The sequence below is a fragment of the Mauremys reevesii genome, linkage group 13 (genome assembly GCF_016161935.1).
Source record: "Mauremys reevesii isolate NIE-2019 linkage group 13, ASM1616193v1, whole genome shotgun sequence".
Classification (NCBI taxonomy): Eukaryota; Metazoa; Chordata; order Testudines; family Geoemydidae; genus Mauremys; species Mauremys reevesii.
This window is the reverse complement of record NC_052635.1, coordinates 32,803,798-32,822,597: the sequence shown is the minus strand read 5'-3', so window position 1 is coordinate 32,822,597 and position 18,800 is coordinate 32,803,798. Positions and strand designations below refer to the sequence as shown.

The 18,800-nt window shown below is 45.9% G+C and overlaps 1 protein-coding gene across 2 annotated transcripts in view; it reads left to right on the top strand.

The window, feature by feature from the left end:
• Positions 1–1,549: 1,549 nt before the first annotated feature.
• Positions 1,550–18,800, top strand: part of PREX1 (phosphatidylinositol-3,4,5-trisphosphate dependent Rac exchange factor 1) — a 220,565-nt gene continuing 203,314 nt past the window's right edge. For both annotated transcript variants that reach the window (XM_039498242.1, XM_039498241.1), the window contains exon 1: positions 1,550–1,929. In XM_039498242.1, the coding sequence (XP_039354176.1) occupies positions 1,777–1,929 (153 nt within the window). In that variant the 5' untranslated portion in view covers positions 1,550–1,776. The remainder of the gene's footprint in view (positions 1,930–18,800) is intronic.

The following is an 18,800-nucleotide window of genomic DNA, read 5'->3' as shown; positions in this document are numbered from 1 at the left end:
TCTATTCCCCCTGAACAATCCCCACCTCCTTACAATGGACATTGTCATCCAGCTAGGAATTAAAACACTGTAGATCTCTTGGTTATACCAGAAACCTGCAGCCAACTTCAACTGTATCTTTAGTGAATAGATTTTTTTTATTTCATGTAATATGATATGGACCCTAAATCAACCTCAGGATGACAATGTGTATCTTTCACAGGCATCATTTTTTGCTCCTAAACAGAAAATGTTCCTAAAGGTTAGAATAAAGGAGCTCTAGAAAGAACAAAGCTTATTGTTAAAATTAAGAAGGTAATGGCCATTTTGGTTCGCTTGTAGATAAGGTAGATGGATCCTAAATATGTATCTAATAAGTTTTCCTCTATTCTTCTGGTGGGTAATATAAATAAAATAATAAATAATAATAATTAGTTAATAATAGCTCACATTAACATTTCTTCATTCTTTCATAATTTTTCCCTTGAGATGTTAAAATATTTTTAAAAGGGAAATAAATATGTATTAACACTGGCAGCCTGGAGACTGCATGGCTGTTACGGCTGCTTTGTTATGGTTCAATAGCCATTTGAGACACTGAATCAACATCACTCCGTTAAAGTCAATGGGAACGATGCCAATTTGCACCAGCTCAGGGTCTGTCCCATTTGTGTGTGCTATGACCTGGCTCACCTGCCCAGTTCCACTCTGCACATACAATTACCGGACCAACTGTTATTTTTAAAGAGTCACGTTTGGTTCACATTAAGAAACTATTTTCCCCGTGTACTGTGCTCTGCGATGGGAAAAGTGTGTGACCACATCACAAACACGCCAAACGTCACAATTTTAAATGGATCATCTCTCCATGTGTGTATGTTTGTATATATGTTTATCTGTTTGCATATATATATATATGGGGACGGGGTAGTTGTATCTATCAGTGTGTCAGCTCAGCGTTATGTGGACGTGGACGCTAAGTGCTGCCTTTTGTATTTATGTGTTTGTGTCTGTGTGTATTTTTGTTGTAATCTGTGTGTGTGCATATATTTATCCCTCGCCTCATTCATATCTGTGTACCTCTCGGTGTGTATATTTCTTTGTGTGTGTTTTTATCTCGGTGTGTGTTTGTACAGATTTCTTTGTGTGTGTGTGTATATATTTCTCTGAGCGCGCACACATTCCTTTACCTATGTGTATTTCTCTCTGTAGCTGCGTACATCTGTGTGTGTCCGTGTATTTGTGTGTTTCTCGCTGTACGTCTCTGTGGATATACTGGCTAGTCTGTGTGTGTGTTTCGCTCCATGTGTATCTATGGGGACACTAACTGTCTGTGGCTCCAGTTGTGTGTATTTCAGTCTCTGTGTGTGTGTCTCTCTCTCCCCTGCACTTGCACCGCTGGCTGCGCCTTGCCCCCTCCTGCTTGCAGCCCTCGCCTCGGGAGCTGGGCTCTGGCCCCCTCCCTCTCCCCTCCTGCTCTCCTCCGCCCGCCTCCTTCCTTCCTTCCCTCCCTCCCCGCCTCCCTCGGCGCTGGGGCTTCCCTTTCCCCGCTCCATTCAGTGCTGCCCGCGCCGCGCGCTGCTGCCGCTGTCCCCGCCATGTCCCGGAGCCCAGCGCCCCCGGGCAGCCGGACCTTGTAGCCGGACGGAGCGCCCCCTTCCCGGGGCGGCTGCACTGGAGGCTCCGTGCCCAGCAGCGCCAGGCACCGCACGGGGATGGAGGGCGCCTGAGCCGGCCACGGAGCAGGAAGAGCAGGCGGCACCCGCGGTCGCAGCCGGCTAGGGAGGCGACAGCACCATGGAAGCGCAGCCACCGGGGGGCCCCGCGGCCCCGGACCCCTCCGGCTGCCCTAAGGACTCGGACCGCCAGCTGCGCCTCCGCCTCTGCGTCCTCAGCGAGATCCTGAGCACCGAGCGGGACTACGTGGGCACCCTGCGCTTCCTGCAGTCGGTGAGTGCTGGGGTGCAGGGCTGGGGGGGGGGTGGTGCGGTCTCCAACTGGCACCGGCGCGGGGCAGCTGGGAGGACACAGTAGTTTCAAGCTGGGGTCTGCCATGGGGCACGTGGGTGGGCGCCTCCTATGCAGCCCTGCTGTGCGGTGCCCACGAGGGATGCGCTCTCCTCCGGGGGGCAGCGAGTGGGTCCCCGGGACAGGGGGGCACTTGGCGCTGCAGCTTTGCCGGTGTGGTTTTTACAGGATGCCTATCGTGATGTTTACGCAGAGGCGTGTTCACAATACTTGAGCGGGTTGTGCAGTTAAGGGTGTGTGTGTGTGGTGGGGAGCATGTGTGTGTGTGTGTGTTGGGGTGGGGATTTGGGGGGGACACGAGTGTGTGTGTGTCTGGTGTATGTGTTTGGTGGGGGGCGACGAGGTGTGTGTGTGGTGGGGGCGGGGGTTTGAGGGGACGTGTCTGTGGTGTATGCGTTTGGTGGGGGGCGGCGAGGTGTGTGTGGGCGTGTGGGGGGGGGGTTGAAGGCATGCGAGCGCTTTGGAAAGAGCATTGCTATTAGCAGCAGAATTTTGTTTTAAAGTAAGAAAACCCTTTAATGCAAAGTGATCTACATGCCTCCTTCTGTAGCCCACGGTCACAGTGAGCTCTGCTCTCCTGCCCGGGGTAGAGCGGGATTCACGCCTGGTGTCTTGTATGATAATAACTGGGACCTGTAAAAAAATGAGTCGCGTCCCTTTCAGGGGAGGTTCGCTTTTGCTTTAGTTTCGCTGTTGTTGAGAAGTGACTGTCTATTACACCCAGATGGAAACTCTCCCCCTCGTTGCCTGGTTTTTACTTTAACGCTAAACATAAGTATGGGATTGGGTCAGGGTGTGTCTGTCCATGCGGGGACAATTACACCCTTCCCTTGAAATTATCTTCTGACAAGTTCAGAAGTAAAAGCTCCATTTTCATTCTTTCTGAGTGTAGAAATCTGGACATGCCACCACACTCCTGTGTAACTTAGTTAAAGGGCTTGAGCGTTCATGTAAATAACCAGAGGAGCCTGCACTAAAAGTCACTAGATAACGGATGTCATTAAAAGAGAGAGACTAAATACACTGATTGCAGAAGATCAAGATGCAAAGCTGGAGGAGGAATCCCTGCAGAGACCTCTAACAGATTGGGAAGGGCAGAAATTTTCTTTCAGGTGGATTGCTAGCCAGGTCCTAAATTCTGCACTCATCTAACTGGCTTATCTAACCCTTTCTCAGTTGTTTTTTCTGGCAGGTTTGTCTGTTGGGAGTGGGTTGTTTTTTAATCAGTTTGGCTGCAGGGTTTTTCAGCATCTCCGAAGTGGCAAATTGCCTAACATAAAAGATAAATGAAAAGACTGTGGTTACTTTATGAGCTGGTACCCACTTAAATCCTCCTTTTCTCTCACAAATGGTTGAACACAGGAAGAGTCTGTACATTTGTAAAGCTCCCAAATACAATCAGTTTGATTAATTTAAAACACAAGTCTATTTCAGTTTGACGAGCTTCTCTAAAATGCTACAAGTTGCAAAACTGCCCCCAGCCCCAGACATAACGAAAGAAAAAACTCAGAGAAAAACTCCTCTGTCCTAAGTACTGAATTTGTGATTTTGTCATCTGCAGGCTGGAATGTCAGTCACTGGCAAGATCCAGCTGAGTGTATTTTAGCTTCAACATGTACAGTTCAATGCCTGTTCAGATGCCTGTTCAATCTCATTAGTGGGATTTTCATTTATTTAAATGAAATAGCAAATTTATTTATTGTCATTGGTTTTCAAGACAGCAGTAGCGATTACTACGCCTTATGTAATAGAAGGGGGAAAACACTGATAGAGGCACTTTATTTCATTTCCACATTTCAGAACAGAGCAGCAGGCAGTCTCTGTCTTTCACCACCGTTCTGTGCTGCACTGGCTGCTGGGTGTTGATTGGCTTAGGTATTATCTTGGGAGGTTTGGTTGTTACAATATAATCTTACCCCACTGAAAAGTTTGAGTTGCAGTAATGATATTTAAATCCAGGCCTGGAGGATGGATTAGATGACCTAAGAGGTCTTTTCCATCTGTAGGCCCTGATTCAGGAAAGCACTTAAGCATGTGCTTAACTTTAAGCATATGTTTAAGTGCTTAAGTTCTGTCCCTAATAAGGATGATTTCCTGAATCATGGGCCTAGTTTTTATGGGTAAGATTCTGCCCTCGCTACCCCCTACGCAGCCCCCTACAAATATTTGAATGGTATGAGCACCTACAAGGGAGAAGAATTATGTAGTGGAGCATGAGGGTAAAACTAGGAGTAATGGGGTGAAACATTAGGATGATGATTAGGAATGAATATCCTATTAGGCTGTGGAATATCCTCTCCAGGGAAGTTGTGGAAGTTCCGTGACTTGGTACTTTCAATACTTGGCTGCACAAAGCACTAAAAAATGAGCGCTGTAATACTTTGGTCTAATTCTGGTTGTGGGGCTTGGAGTGGAGGTGAGTGAGCGGTGTTTAGTGGCCTGTGATATGCAAGAGGTCAGACTAGATGATCTGATGTTCCTTTCTGGCCTTAAACTCTGTGACTGTGACTCTAGTGCAGGGAACAATCTGCACTGATTCCCAGGGGATGGAGGAGTGACCCATTCAGTCTTTTCCATCTTTAACATCTAGGATAATATGATCTGTGGAGTCAATGGGATTGCATGGGGTTGTAGGGAAGGATTTTGCCCTATGGCTCTATTAAAAACAAGAGATGACCCTGGGCTCCCAGGTACAAATGCCTTGGTGCACTTTATTCCTTTTTCCTTTTTTTTCTTGGTCCTTTGATAGTATTGCTTAAGAACTGCTACTTCCCATCTATAGGTCTGATCCTCCACTTTGTGTGACCAGTTATTTTCCCCTGTGTAAAGTGAGCATAAACTGCTGCCATTCTGAGGGACTTCTAAGTACCCAGTTAACATTCAAGTATTGTTGAGGAACATGTTAGGCTTCACTGGATGCTGTGAATTTTATTGCCATCAAGTGGATTTCTATATGCATTAGAAGTTATTGGCCAATTGGAGCAAAAGTCTGTGTAGTATTCTCACCGTGCAAACCCACAGAAATTCATTTTCCTTGTCTGAGGCCAACTTGATCCCATCAGTGCTTAAGAGGAGAGACACAAGGGCAGGGGGAGCACAGTTCTCTTGGTTACTAACATTAAATATGAGTTTGATAAATACAAGAGGGCTAAATCCTGCCATCTTTATTCAGGCAAAATTGTCAGTGGGAGTTTTTCCTAAATAAGGACAACACAGATGGGCCTAGAAGGAGTTTAGGCAGAGGAAGTCTGTGCCCCCTGTTAAACATTCACCATTCAAGCCCCAGTTCTCATTTAGTATTCTCAATAAACAATGTTTTAAAAAGCAAACAACACAATTCTATGGGGTTATTCACAGCGTTGACACAGCCATCTACCAGCAACCTCTTTGTCTTCCCTGGTAATGTAAAGGAATCTCATGGGTATTTGATGTTATGGATTTGCCAATAAATCAAAGTAACTAAGAGCATTTTTATCTCTTTTAGAAAGACTTGTATATGATCATGTAGCAGTAAAGGGAAAGGATTTTTGTTTTTTTCGGTGCTTAGAGACCTTTTCCCTCTAAGCTAGGTGGGGGTCCCTATACACACAGAGGCCCAGCCTTTATTTGCTTTGTATAAAAGATTCTATGGCCTCTATTTTGCTTCCATGGCTCAGTCAAGTGGACATCAAGGAAGTTATAGAATGGAGCGTTTTTTAGGTTCCTAACAAAAACTGTGACAGTCACCATGGAAAACTGTTGGATTTTTTTCTCTTGGGGAATAAGAAGATGTACGTTGAAAGGGGCATTTGATTTAAGTTGTCAAGCCTCAACTATTTATGTATCTAAATAAAATATATTTCATTTTAAAGTAACTGACCCAAAATAATCATATACGTGAAATGCCAATGTCCTGTGTTATTGATAATACTTTAGAATCTAAGATTATTCAATCTGGCAAGATGTAAAATATTTAATGAATTTTTCACCAATTAGCTGTTGGTTAACTTTTTGCATTTAATTGAGTTTTGGACAATGAAAAGAGTCTCCAGCCAGTTTTGTCCCTGTCTTGTCTTGTCTTGTTTCTGGAACTCCTGTAGAAGGTAGCATTATGTTATGTTTCAGAATCCTGGACGGGGAGATTTATATAAAACCAACAACTTGTCATCACATTTTTTCCAAGTTCTCACAAAAATGCTCCTATTCACTTTAATTGCAGGAATTTTATTTTAACAAAATCTAGAATTTCAACCTATCCTAAATCAATAGCACCCCTTTAATGTCCTTTTAACTATCCTTCTGAGCCTGCAAAGCCCATAATTTCCTTAAACTAAGGGCTACCACCCTGAATAAAAAGTCAAAGTTTTCTTCTGGGCCATCCCCCACTAATGAACGATGGCTACGGATTTCATCATGAATGTGGATGTGTATCATTGTACCACCTTTCTTATCTGCCTATCTGCTCCATACTCCTAAGCAGGCATGGTATTGCGATGTACAAGAATCCTGCTATGTAAGGCTACATCTGCACTACAAGCTAGAGGTGTGATTCCCAGTTTGCCTAGACATATTTGTGCTAGCGCTCACCAGGGCTAGCTAGCATACTGAAAGTAGTAGTGTAGCTGGATAGCCTGGGCAGTGGTAGCAGCAGCAAAGGCTGGCCACGCTGCATGCATACCCATGGAGTTCAGGCAGGTTTGTACTCAGTAGGGCTGGTCCCATGCTGCTTCTGCCCATGCCAGCTTGGCTACGTGCTGTTTTTAGTGTGCTAGCTCAGAGGAGAGCTAGCATGATTATGTCTACATGAGCTGGGAATCACATTAGTTCATAGTGTAGACCGGGGTCGGCAACCTTTCAGAAGTGGTGTGCCGAGTCTTCATTTATTCACTGTAATTTAAGGTTTCGTGTGCCAGTCATATATTTTAATGTTTTTAGAAGGTCTCTTTCTATAACTCTATAATATATAACTAAACTATTGTCGTATGTAAAGTAAATAAAGTTTTTAAAATGTTTAAGAAGCTTCATTTAAAATTAAATTAAAATGCAGAGCCCCACGGACTGGTGGCCAGGACCCGGGCAGTGTGAGTGCCGCTGAAAACCAGCTCGCGTGCTGCCTTCGGCACCCGTGCCATAGGTTGCCTACCCCTGTAGACATAGCCATAGCGTAAAGCATTAGACGATCAGGACCCTACTCTAAAAATACTTGCACACAAGAGTAACTTAACTTTACTCACACAAGTATAAGTTCATTAAAGCCATTTGCGGTGTAGATGGGACCAAAAGTTTCCATCAACAACTCTTTAAACCATCAGTGAGGCATTTGAGAGGGAGAAGGTGAAAACCTGAGGATGCCAATGTAGTTAAAGGAATATTGATCAAATAGGAGATCAAATGGAAAACATGTCAAAGGCTAATGGAACTTTAGTGAAAGTCACTGGTGGCATAAAATGGGCTTCAGAGAGAGAATTTTATCCTTGGTGTCTGCTGAGATCATAAACCATAAGAATTTTCAGAGTCTCCAGAACCTAAAAAGATTCAATTAATTTGTTCCCTCACTACTGCCTGATTTAACTTTCTTCACTGTGATTTGGAAAGGCTTCTCTAGGTCCTGTGCTCTGTGTGAGAAAATAAAAAGCTGTGATCAAAGGCTTGTGTGAAAATCGAATGATAATCTCAATCCAGTGTGCAGCTGAGTACACTCTAAACCCACCATCTCAGTTGGTACTATGGCAGCCTTGCTGGCATTCCCATCAGAGAGGCCAAGAATGGAATAGATCATTGAGAATGAGCTATTGTCTTTGAGGCTGAGGCATGTTGGCTGGGCACTGCTTTTGCTCATAGACTCATAGACTATGAGACTCATAGGACTGGAAGGGACCTCAAGAGGTCATCTAGTCCAGTCCTCTGCACTCAGGGCAGGACTAAGTATTATCTAGACCATCCCTGACAAGTGTTTGTCTAACCTACTCTTAAAAATCTCCAATGATTGAGATTCCACACCCTCCCTAGGCAATTTATTCCAGTGCTTAACCATCCTGACTGGAAGTTTTTCCTAATGTCCAACCTAAACCTCCCTTGCTGCAATTTAAGTCCCTTGCTTCTTGTCCTAGCCTCAGAGGTTAAGAAGAACAATTTTTCTCCCTCCTCCTTGTAACAACAACCTTTTATGTACTTGGAAACTGTGATCAGTCTTCTCTTTTCCAGACTAAACAAACCCATTTTTTTCAATCTTCCTTCATAGGTCATGTTTTCTAGCCCTTTAATCATTTTTGTTGCTCTTCTCTGGACGTTCTCCAATTTGTCCACATCTTTCCTGAAATATGGCACCCAGAACTGGACACAATACTCCAGTTGAGATCTAATCAGCGCGGAGTAGAGCAAAAGAATTAATACTCATGTCTGGCTTACAACACTCATGCTAAAACATCCTAGAATGATATTCGCTTTTTTTGAAACAGTGTTACACGGTTGACTGATATGCAGCTTGTGATCCACTATGACCCCCAGATCCCTTTCTGCTGTACTCCTTCATAGGCAGTCATTTCTCATTTTGTACGTGTGCAACTGATTGTTCATGCTGTACCTAGTCTGTGGATAAAGAGAAGTCTTCATTCGCCAGCGTTGTCCATCTTACAACAGCACTAAAATTCACTACCGAATTCAAAGAAAACAAGAAAGCTGTGTTTGTTAGAGTTCTGTATATTGAGTTCCAAAAATCCCTAATCAAAGCTGCAGCATTGCAATTATGAAGGGCCAGATATTTGGTAGGGGAGACCTGAAAGCCGGCTTAGAAATGCATTTGCAATTCCATGCATGCTCATTTACTAGGACTCCAAGAGCAAACCAAATATTGGTGCCCACAAATAGTTAGCTAGACATTGTTATTTACGTGTTCATTCGGCCAGTTTGCCAATGTAAACATCTGATCTGCAAGTGGAACTGTTGTAACTGCATGAACCCCATCTCCCACTGCAAATGTTATGTAGGTAACCTATTGTACACACATTTCTGTACACACCTTGAACTTCATTAAACATTGAGCCCTCACTTATGCTTGTAGCTAGCACAATTGTACCTGAAATCAGGACATTGCAAGGATATATGGCTATGCTGTGCCCAGCTTATATGAAAATTTGGCTCCACATGCCATCTTTGTAAAGTCAAATCACTAACTTGTAACATTTGACAGAATATACTTTCTGGTCACTATGAGCAACAGTTGTGTGTATTGTGGTGGCATGAGAATGATTTTTAAGTTAGACTGTCCCTATCTAAGGCAGGTTTCATGTAGGGTAAGTATTTGCACCTGACCCATTTTTAGATCAAAGTATTATACAATCTTTTTTGATAGAATCTAGACGTCTTTCTCCATCTTATCATTTGTGTAAATGTGATATGTTAGGACACGTGCCATCGCATATATTAGACCACATTCTACAGACTCAAAATACTTTTGTTCTGTACCCTGCAGGATTTTCTGTTATTTGCTTTGCGTTGTAATTGATCTGGTATCTCTGAATTGTGCACTCCACCCATCTCAAGAGGTAACGGGAAGAGGTGCTTTTCATATTTTCACCAGCTTGTTTGCGTTCAGGGTCAGTGCTTTGGGGTTCAGAGTCAAGAAAATACGTTTGTCTCAGAGGTGTGGTATGGTTTCCTGTCCTGCCCTGTTCTACGCCTGTTTCAGGTTCAACAGATGCAGATAAACTCTGCCTGCAGGAAGACGTACCCTGTGGTTTAGGTAACTGTTGTTTCTTTGCTCTAAGGCAGCTAAATTGAGCAAAAGGGAGTGGGGAAAGGAACTCACTGGGAAAAGATCTAAATTAGCATTGCTGTCCTCTGGTTTCTGGGGATCAGCGCCGTGTGCTTATGTATTGCTACAGTGTATGTGAGAGGCACTCAGATTTATTTATTTTCCTTTTGAAAATCATTACCATTCTCAATGTTGCTAACTGTTATGATTTTTTTTTGAGAGTCTTATATTCAGCATTGTTTTTAAAGCTGCAGCTCGTGGAGTTGTATAAATACATGGGCATCTCTGCTTTCATTAAAAAAAAAAAGTTTCTAGCCCTCCAGGTTGTGGAGAAAAGCTTGAAAACGTGAAGCGATAGCCCCCTTCCAGAAGGCAAAAGAAAAAACTCCCAACTGTATTATTCTTTTTTAAATCCCATGATTTTTTTTAGGGGCCTGACTCATGGTGCTTGAATGTTTGGGGTAGGCAATACTTCATTCTGTTAGTTAAAGAGATTTCCCTTCTCAGAAGAGTCCTCCCTTCCCGTCTGGGAAAGTTCCCAGCAAAACTGACTGTTAAGGACTAGGGCTTAAAATGCTACCGTGGTGCCACTGTAGTGGTTCAGTGTAGACACTGTAGACAGTATAATCCACTTTCCTGAAAGGCGGTAGCTAGGTTGACGGAAGAATTCTTCCATCGATGTAGCATTGTTTACACAAGAACTTAGGTCAACTCAGTTATGCTGCTTGGGGTGTGGATTTTTCACCCCTCTGACTGACGTAGTTAAACCAACAGATAGAGAATGAGGGAGAGATTCAGGGCTGGTCTATACTGAAAACTTGGGGCCTGAGAAATCCACACCTTTGACAGGCATAGCTGTGCAGACCTAACCCCTGGTGTAGACAATGCTAGTTACCACCTCTCGGGGAGGTGGATTAACTACACCAATGGAGGAATCCCTCCTGTTACTGTAGGGAGTGTCTACACTGAAGCACTGCAGCTGTGCTGCTGTAGTGTTTTAGAGGTAAACCCTCAAATCACTCTGGGTACTGTAGGCAGCAGCTGAGCCATGGGAGGCAGTTTGTACTTTCCACTGCAGAAAGCAACCTGAATGTAGGGAATGAAACAAACGCAATTAAAAACAGACAAACCAACCCCTGTTTCTTCTTCAGTCAGTATCTCAGCTGATATAAATCAGAATAACTCAGATGAAGTCAGTGGAGCTCCACCAGTTTTCTCCTGCTGAGGATCTGGCTCATAATGTCCTAGCAGCAACGAAAGGGTTATTGGGAAAAAAGGATAGGATAAAACATTCTCTTTCCCCTTCCCCTTCCTCCTTCCCCCTCCCCTCTCCTTCCTGCTGAATTGGTGTAGCAAGGATAAAAGAGGTGTACTTCTGAAGTGTGCACTAGCATGTCTGAAAGAGAGGAGAAAGAGAATGGAAGGGATTAGCTTTTTCCCATGGTATCTTCATGCCTTTCAGATGTTTCCAGTGCCTCCTATGGAACTCATCTTTTGTAGTTCAGAGCATGGTACTCCAGAGGCTGAATCGTGTTGATGTTAATGACACTGAGATCTCTATGTGTCATGGAGCTGAGAGATCCCTACAATTTTTACTTGTTTCGATGTGCCAATAAGCGGCTTCCTCTCACCCTCCTATAGCATAGCTTGGAAGGCAACAGCGTATAGTCTAAAGGAGGGGTAGTCCATTTTTTTTTGTCAAGACCCACATTTTTTGGTCAAGGTATAGACAAAGGGCAGACTCCAGAGAAACATTTTCCACACAGCAATAGCAATAATGATAATAAGTAGATAGATTTTGCTGTCCGTTCAAAAGCGTCTGGGTCTGGATTTGGCCCACAGTCTGCCTACTGACTGCCCCTGGTCTAAAGGGTTAGAACAGGAGATTATGAACCAGGAATCCAGGGTTCTTTTTTTGATTCTGCTAATGACTTGTTCTGAGAGCTTGGTGTTTCTCCATCTGCAAAATGGGGTGAATAATACCTACCTTGTGGGGTGCTGTGAGACTAGGGTGACCAGATGTCCCAATAAAATCAGGACCGTCCCGATATTTAGGTGTTTGTCCCGCGTCCTGACCGATCTTTGGTATTCCTTTTTTTTTTTTTTTTTTGCTCCGCCAGCAGTACTCGGCTTTTTTTGGTTTGCTTCGCCGGCGACCCCCCCCCAACCATGTGTCCCGATATTTTCTTCCTCTCATCTGGTCACCCTATGTCAGACTTTGTTTATTAATAAAGTCTCCTTTACTGCTTAGACATGATGGATAGAATAGCAGAGCCCCGCCTACCGCAGAGCCTGGATTTGACCATATACATCCTACCCTGTTCATGACAATCTGCCCAGAAGTGATCTCAGATTGCCCAGCTCATGGCATTGGGGACTGCGGATTGGTCCAAAAGGAGCTGAAAAGTCAGCCAAAGGGACACTTAAACTGTGATTATACTTGTGTGTGGGATGGGGGTTATTTCACAGAATGCAGCTTGGAAAACTCTCTTCTTTTTTTTATTTGCTGTTATAAACAGTACATGGCACATGGATGGAGCCCTATGATCTCACTCAGGGTCTGATTTGTAGGAGCACTAAGCACCCAGATCTCCAGTTGAAGGCAATATGAACTATAGGTGCTCAGCACCTCTGAAGACCAGGCCACAACTTCTTAATCTGAGTGACCAAACAGAGCAGGCCCTGCCCTTGAGATGCCATCTCAAGTGTGATGCAAGGGGGTGTGCCCAGCTCACCCTGCCCTACCACACCTTCCTGCTTGAACAGGACTCAAGGAAAGAGAACTTGGAACTCCTAATTCTACTGAGCTGCATATAGCCCATGAGACTGTTGCATGCTAAAAACACCCCTGAACTAATTGTTGTGTACAGTCCATTTGTCACCAGTTCACTACCAGACATGCCAATTTGGTGGGGATTAACCCGTCATTTCTCTTTTTCTCCTTGGTTCATTCCAGCCCAATGCACTCCTGACCCTTGTTGTGGTTTATCTCAACCCCACTGTCCTTGTGCTCGCCACCTCCACAGTTCAAGGTGTCTAAGCTAAATATAGTTCTGCTGTGTGCCTGAAGACCATTATTTATCCCTCCCCTGAATTGCAGTAACCAGCAATCTGCCCTTTTGCCATTCAATCCTTCTCCTTGCTACAAGGATGCCAGTGGTTTGATCATGTGTCATTATAAGGGGGCAGGGAGCAGAGAATAGTTCTATGGTTTCCCAGCCACTCTGGTGCCTGTGCAACTAATCTCCTTTGCAGAAGCAGCACAGCAGCTGGGTGAGTGCAAGTGAGAGGCAGAGACCCTGGGCTCTGACAGGAAAGGACCTGTGGATAGAAAAATGAAACAAACCACTAATAGTGAAGATGCTTCTGGCTCCCTTCCCTGGCACATGATTTGAGTGAACACCTCTGCCTCTATGGCTGAAGGCAGGGAACATCCAATTCCTGGCTTCGCATGATGGGAAACTGGTTGTTATCCATTAAGAATATTTTGCTTTCTATAGATAACGAGAGGGATTGCATTTTTTCTATGCTTTCAAATGGGTTTATTATTCTTCATCTCCTGCCCTAAACTGGTTACGGTTGCCGTGTTCCATGAACAGAGGTGATGCATACTGGGAGGGGGCGGGGATATGTGATCCTGTAATTTTTACATGTATCATAGCAAATCAGTCATGTTTTGAAAAGGCCTGCTCTATTTTTGTGGGCACAGATTTTGCACCTCCAATTTTAAGCCAGTTTACTGCTTGTGCCAGTGCTAGCATTGTAGATGTGTGAGTGTCTGATTTGCAGCAGCATTCCAGTGCTTAGACATACAAGGGGAGATTCTGTGTTGTGCTGCTAGGCACAGCATAGATCTCACAGCCCAGGGGGAAGGGGATAAGGTAACTTTAAGCCACTTTTGTTCTCTCCTGATCCAGAGGCTGGAGGGGCCCTGCTGTAACTTAGTCTGGGGGTTGTTCATATTACAGCAGCCTCCTGGGTCTGCCCTGTGGGCTATTACCCAGTGCAGAATGTGTGCAGCACTATGGGGCTGTAGCCCTGCCCCAGCACGCCTCCTGTACCAGGGCTTGCAGGGGGGTCATCAGAGGAACCCACAGGGCCTGTGATGGAGGAATTGTCCCCTGACTTTTAAGGCCTTTTTATGTTGCTCCGGCCCTTCCATCTGGCATGAAGGGGCCAGTGTGGGGAGGAAGATTTCACCCTGAAATGGGAGAATTTGCAGCCACAGTTAAATGTAGTCAGAGAAGCACATCTGCAAAAGTTGGGTTCCCTTTTCAAGGTCATCTCCTTAAACTGTGCTCATCTTTGTCTCACCTGCCCTCAGTACTGTTTGCAAAACCTAATATTTGATGTTTTAAGGAGCAGAGTGCTCCCCAGTGAAGTGTGGCTGTACTCATCCAAATGAGTCTGGGAGACAGGTGAAACCTGTCAAAGTAGCAGCTGAAAAATAAATAATTTCTGATGCCTGCCTGCTCTTTCCCTTCAGACAATTGGAAGAAAATACAAGAGAACTAAAAACAAGGGTAGTTTCTGAAATTCCCTGCTCCTACTGACATCTTGGGGTTTTCTCTTCATCCTCAGAGCTGGGTTCTTTATCTGAGCTGGGTTTTTTCTTGGCAGGTGCCTCACAGCAGCTGTCAGAACCATTTTTCAAATATGAGATATACCTGCTGTGGCTCTTGGAATCTGTTGTCCAGTGTCAGAAGGTCTATGTGGGTTGCCAGTGGAGAAATCAGCTGAAACACATTGATGGCCCAGATATGTTCTGCTACTCTCCATAGCTTTGACCTCCATCAAGGACAATCACCACCTTCCCCACCACAAAAATTAAATCCAGTAATGGAGAAGAGCAGAAGTTTTGCAGAGACCTCATTTGACCTCTGAGTTCTTGCCTGTGCCTTCTAGAGATTAGCAGATAAAACCGCAGGTGCCGGCTTCCAACTTTCCCCAGGGGTGCTCAACCCCTGCTCAGTCCCAGGCCCTGTCCCCACTCCACCCTTTCCCCCAAACCCTCGCCCCGCCACGCCTCTTCCCATCCAGTTCCGCTTCCTCCCCCGAGTGCGACCCATCCCCACTCCTCCTCCTCCTCCCTCCCAGCGTCTCCTGCATGCCGCGGAACAGCTGATCTGTGGTGGGTGGGAGGCACCGGGAGGGAGGGGGAGGAATTGATCAGTGGGGTCGCTGGTGGGTGGGAGGTGCTGGAGGGAAGGGGAGGAGCTTGGCTGCCAGTGAGTCCCCCACACTCTGCTATTTTGGAGAGACTTTTGATTTGCTAGTAACAGTTTTCATGATGGCAAAAAAATCTGTCTTGTCAGTGAAATCTCTGTAATCGTCACAGACTGTTCTCTCTCTTCCCCCCTCTCTGGCTACATGGCATGATGGTTCCTCCTCAGCCGACTTTCCGCTGTGAAAAAGCCAGAGCCTTTTGTTCTGTGCTTTGGATGACAGGAAAGAATGTGCAGTTCATTAGTGCTGCCCGCTTACTCCCAACCTCTTTGTGTTGTGGTGGGACACTTAATCCGTGTTTACACAGCAGTATTTCTGTTAAATGCCCTGAACTGACAGAATCGTTAAATGCCTTCATTAATATAATCAGTTAGGTGGTTCTGTTTTAGGACACATGAAGGCCAGTTGGATTAAAGAGCTAAAAAGCAGGGGCAGGGCACAGTCATCATCTTGGATTTTAGCTGTTGTTTTCCTCTGGGGCTGGGGTGGTTCCTGTCCATGCATTTCCAGTTTTCCCCTGTAATTTACATTCTGTGCTCCAGCTCAGAGTAAAGCAACTATCCTTCTGTCCTCAGAGCATGGGTTGGGACTACGATTCCCTCCTGGAGCTCCCGTAGTGTCACTCCTGATTTATTTGCCAGGGTTGCCTTTTAGTATCTGAAGTGTTCCTGGGGATGAGTGCAACATTCCCAGCCCCTACCAGTCAGAGACTGGGGCAGGGGATTGAAATGCCCAACAATGTCAGTTCTTAATCAGCCACAAAGCAACAAGCAGTGCTTTTATGTAGGGGCTGTGTTTGCTGCCTCTGCAGCTCTCCCATTCCGTTCTGGACCATAAATTGAGGCCTGGTCTCAGGAGTCCATCCAGCACTGTAGTTGTGACCTGAACAGAATCGTGAACTTTCATCTAGCTGCAGATCAAAGGCCTGACTGGGACCTCAGCCTTGTCTCCTGTGGATGTGAGTGAGTCACGTTGCTAGGGAGAGTCAGACCTGGTGGCAGAACTGGATGGCGAAAGAACCCCCGGGAGGTGTCATTGTCCAAAATGCCTTGCTGATGATCATTCCCTCCTTCCCCCGCTGTAGAAGCCACTTTCTTGGTGAGGCCTCAGGAACCCTTTGATCTGCAGATGCCAACAAACCAGAGTGAGAGAAAACAGCCCTGTGGCTGTGCTCCTTCCCTCTTCCGCTGGGAAATGCAGAGCCCTCCTCATTAGGAGAATAACCCCCTGCTTACACAGCTGATAACCAGATGTCAGGCCAGAAGATAGTGATTGCCAGCGGCTGACTGGCAGCTCTGATGGGCCACTGGAAACCTGATGACAGAAAGACAGGGTCTGGTCCCTCTTCCCCAGCACCACTCTGCAGCACAGGGACTTATGAACTGGTTGGCAGCCTGACTCTGTGCAATGCAGAGCATAGCTCCAGCCTGCCACTTCCTTTATTGCTTTGATTGTGGAAGAGGCAGTCGATAGCTGCACCTCAGTCATTTGGGGATTAGGCCAGGTTTCCCAAGGCAATGTTGGAGAGGGCGTGGACTGTTGAGCTGTGGAACCATTTATGTTCATGTAAGCCTTTGGTTGCTTAGTGGACTGGAGCTTTCAACTTCCTGCAGCAGGTCATTACTGAGGGACCATATCAACTACCCAGAGGAGCCTGATTCATCCTTGCTGTAACTCCATTGACTTCAGTGGCCCAGAGGGTGAAATTTCACCCAGTCTCAAGCTGGCCTCCATTTTTAAACTCCCAGTTTTGCGCTTGCAGATCCCTGATCTTTGCAGACAAGTTGGGTTGTACTTCACAAAGTGTCTAGTTTGCCTATGTAAAATGGATGCACATCCACTTTTCCAGGCACTGTCATATATCTCTGCAAAAACAGAGGCTAATTGCTGTTCAGCTGGCCCCCAAAGCTGCATTTGGCAAAGAGAGGGCTGTGCTTTACATCCAGACAATTGGAACTTCCCTCCCTCCCCGTGAGTCATCAGTTGTTCAGTTGCCAGTGTTTGGGGACACATTTTCCAAGGCTCCATATAGTCCATGTTAGGTGCACAGTTATCTGATTTGGGCATGCAGTTGGATGCATGTGTAAATATTTTGCTTGCACTATCAGAGTGCTGGAGGAAGTGTAACCCACACACCTCCTGGGTGTGGTGTTCTGTCCCATCTAGTGGCACCAAGGCCACTTAGAGAGAGAGAGATAAAATGAGTCTGCTCTACAGCCTTAGCTAACAAGGGGGTGGCTTTTAGCTCGCGCAGTAGAGGCTCATGCACTAAGCTCCAGAGGCCCCAGGTTCAATCCCACCTACTGACAACCTGGGTCTGTTGGTGTTACAGAAGCACTTGATATTGCAGGACCATATGGGTTGAGCAGCACAGGCCCACCTCCTTCCAGTTGCTATATCCTGCACACGTCTGCCATAAGTGCTACTACTGACAGCTCTGAGAGTGTTCTGCCAGTGTGCCTCAGGCCCGCCCAGGAGGGACCACTTCTACAGAGAAGACGATAGCTCAGTCTTTGTGCCTAATGATGCTCACTGCTGAGACTGCAGACATGAAACAGACTGAAACCAAACCCATTTTACATAGGGCCCACTGCATGGCCAACAGATGTTAACTATGGAGCTGGGCTGGGTTTGAACCAGGGTCCTAGAGATAAACTCTAAATCCCCTGAGACATCAAGTTGTCCACAATAAATCATTCTAAGGCTAGCGCTGTCATCCTGGCATTGCTTTAGGAAACTCTTGTGGTAACTCTTGGTGACCCCTGATAGGATACAAGAGGGAAATGCTTGTCAGGAAAGACAGAGAGGGGCATAATAAGCTGTGCTATGGCTTTTCCAGCAGACTGGATAAGGTAACTCCAAGGGTCTCCCAAATGGGTTGTGAGGGTGAGGGGAGTGGATAATGATGGGAGTTCCCTGCTCTTGAGAGGGGACTCTAATTGATAGGGGCCCAAGGCTTAGGAATGGAGTGCTAATAAGGGGTCTGCACTTTACTGCCTTCTTATCTCAGCTAGGTGGGTGAGTTTCAGTGATGCAGCAGAGAGCCTCTCGCCCTATGGGATTCGCTGCCTAATCTGACTACTTTGAATTCATCACCTCACTGGAGCCATTTGCTCCAAGTGTTGTTACTGGGTGGTGAGGGTAGCCCCTCTCCTTTCCCTTGAAGGGGCAGATACAGAAGGTTGTAAAACTTCTGATCTTGCAAAAATGCTGTGCTCTCTGTGGGACGTATTGAGCAAAAATCTAGTCAAAGTTGCTGGTGGCATTCACGGAGCAGCTGCAGACAGTGGAGCGCTGCTTCTCAGACATCATTTTGGAGTTGAAAAATCCACAGTGGGCTGGGCTGTTGTAACACACGTGTGCAGGGCCATTAATCGTCTCCTGCCAGGCAGGACTGAGGTGGAGCGGCTGTCTGCTGCGTTTTAACAGCCAGTCACAAGGGCTATTAGAAGAGCTCAATATGGAGCTCTGCAGCCAGCAGCCACAGTAATGTGGTGTAGTGGGCTGCGCTCTTCCCGGACCTGATGTTATGGGGCCTGCTAGGAATTGTGTGTTGCTTGTTTAGTGGCATGAAACAAGCATTGGGCAATGGCACTGAATGCTGGCACTGCTTTCCACAGGTTGTGGTGGTTTTGGCTGAAATCTCACTCTTGAGGGTAACAAAGGCACAGAGAGCACAGCTGCTGCTGGCATCCGAAAGCCACCCATGCCCGTATGCCACTAGCCTGTTTACTGCAATGGTGCCTGCCAAAGTGATCCCAGAGTGGCATGGGAAAGTGTCCTACCGCGGCGGAAGAACCTTTGGCAGCGGATTGCAGAGTATCCCCATGAATGT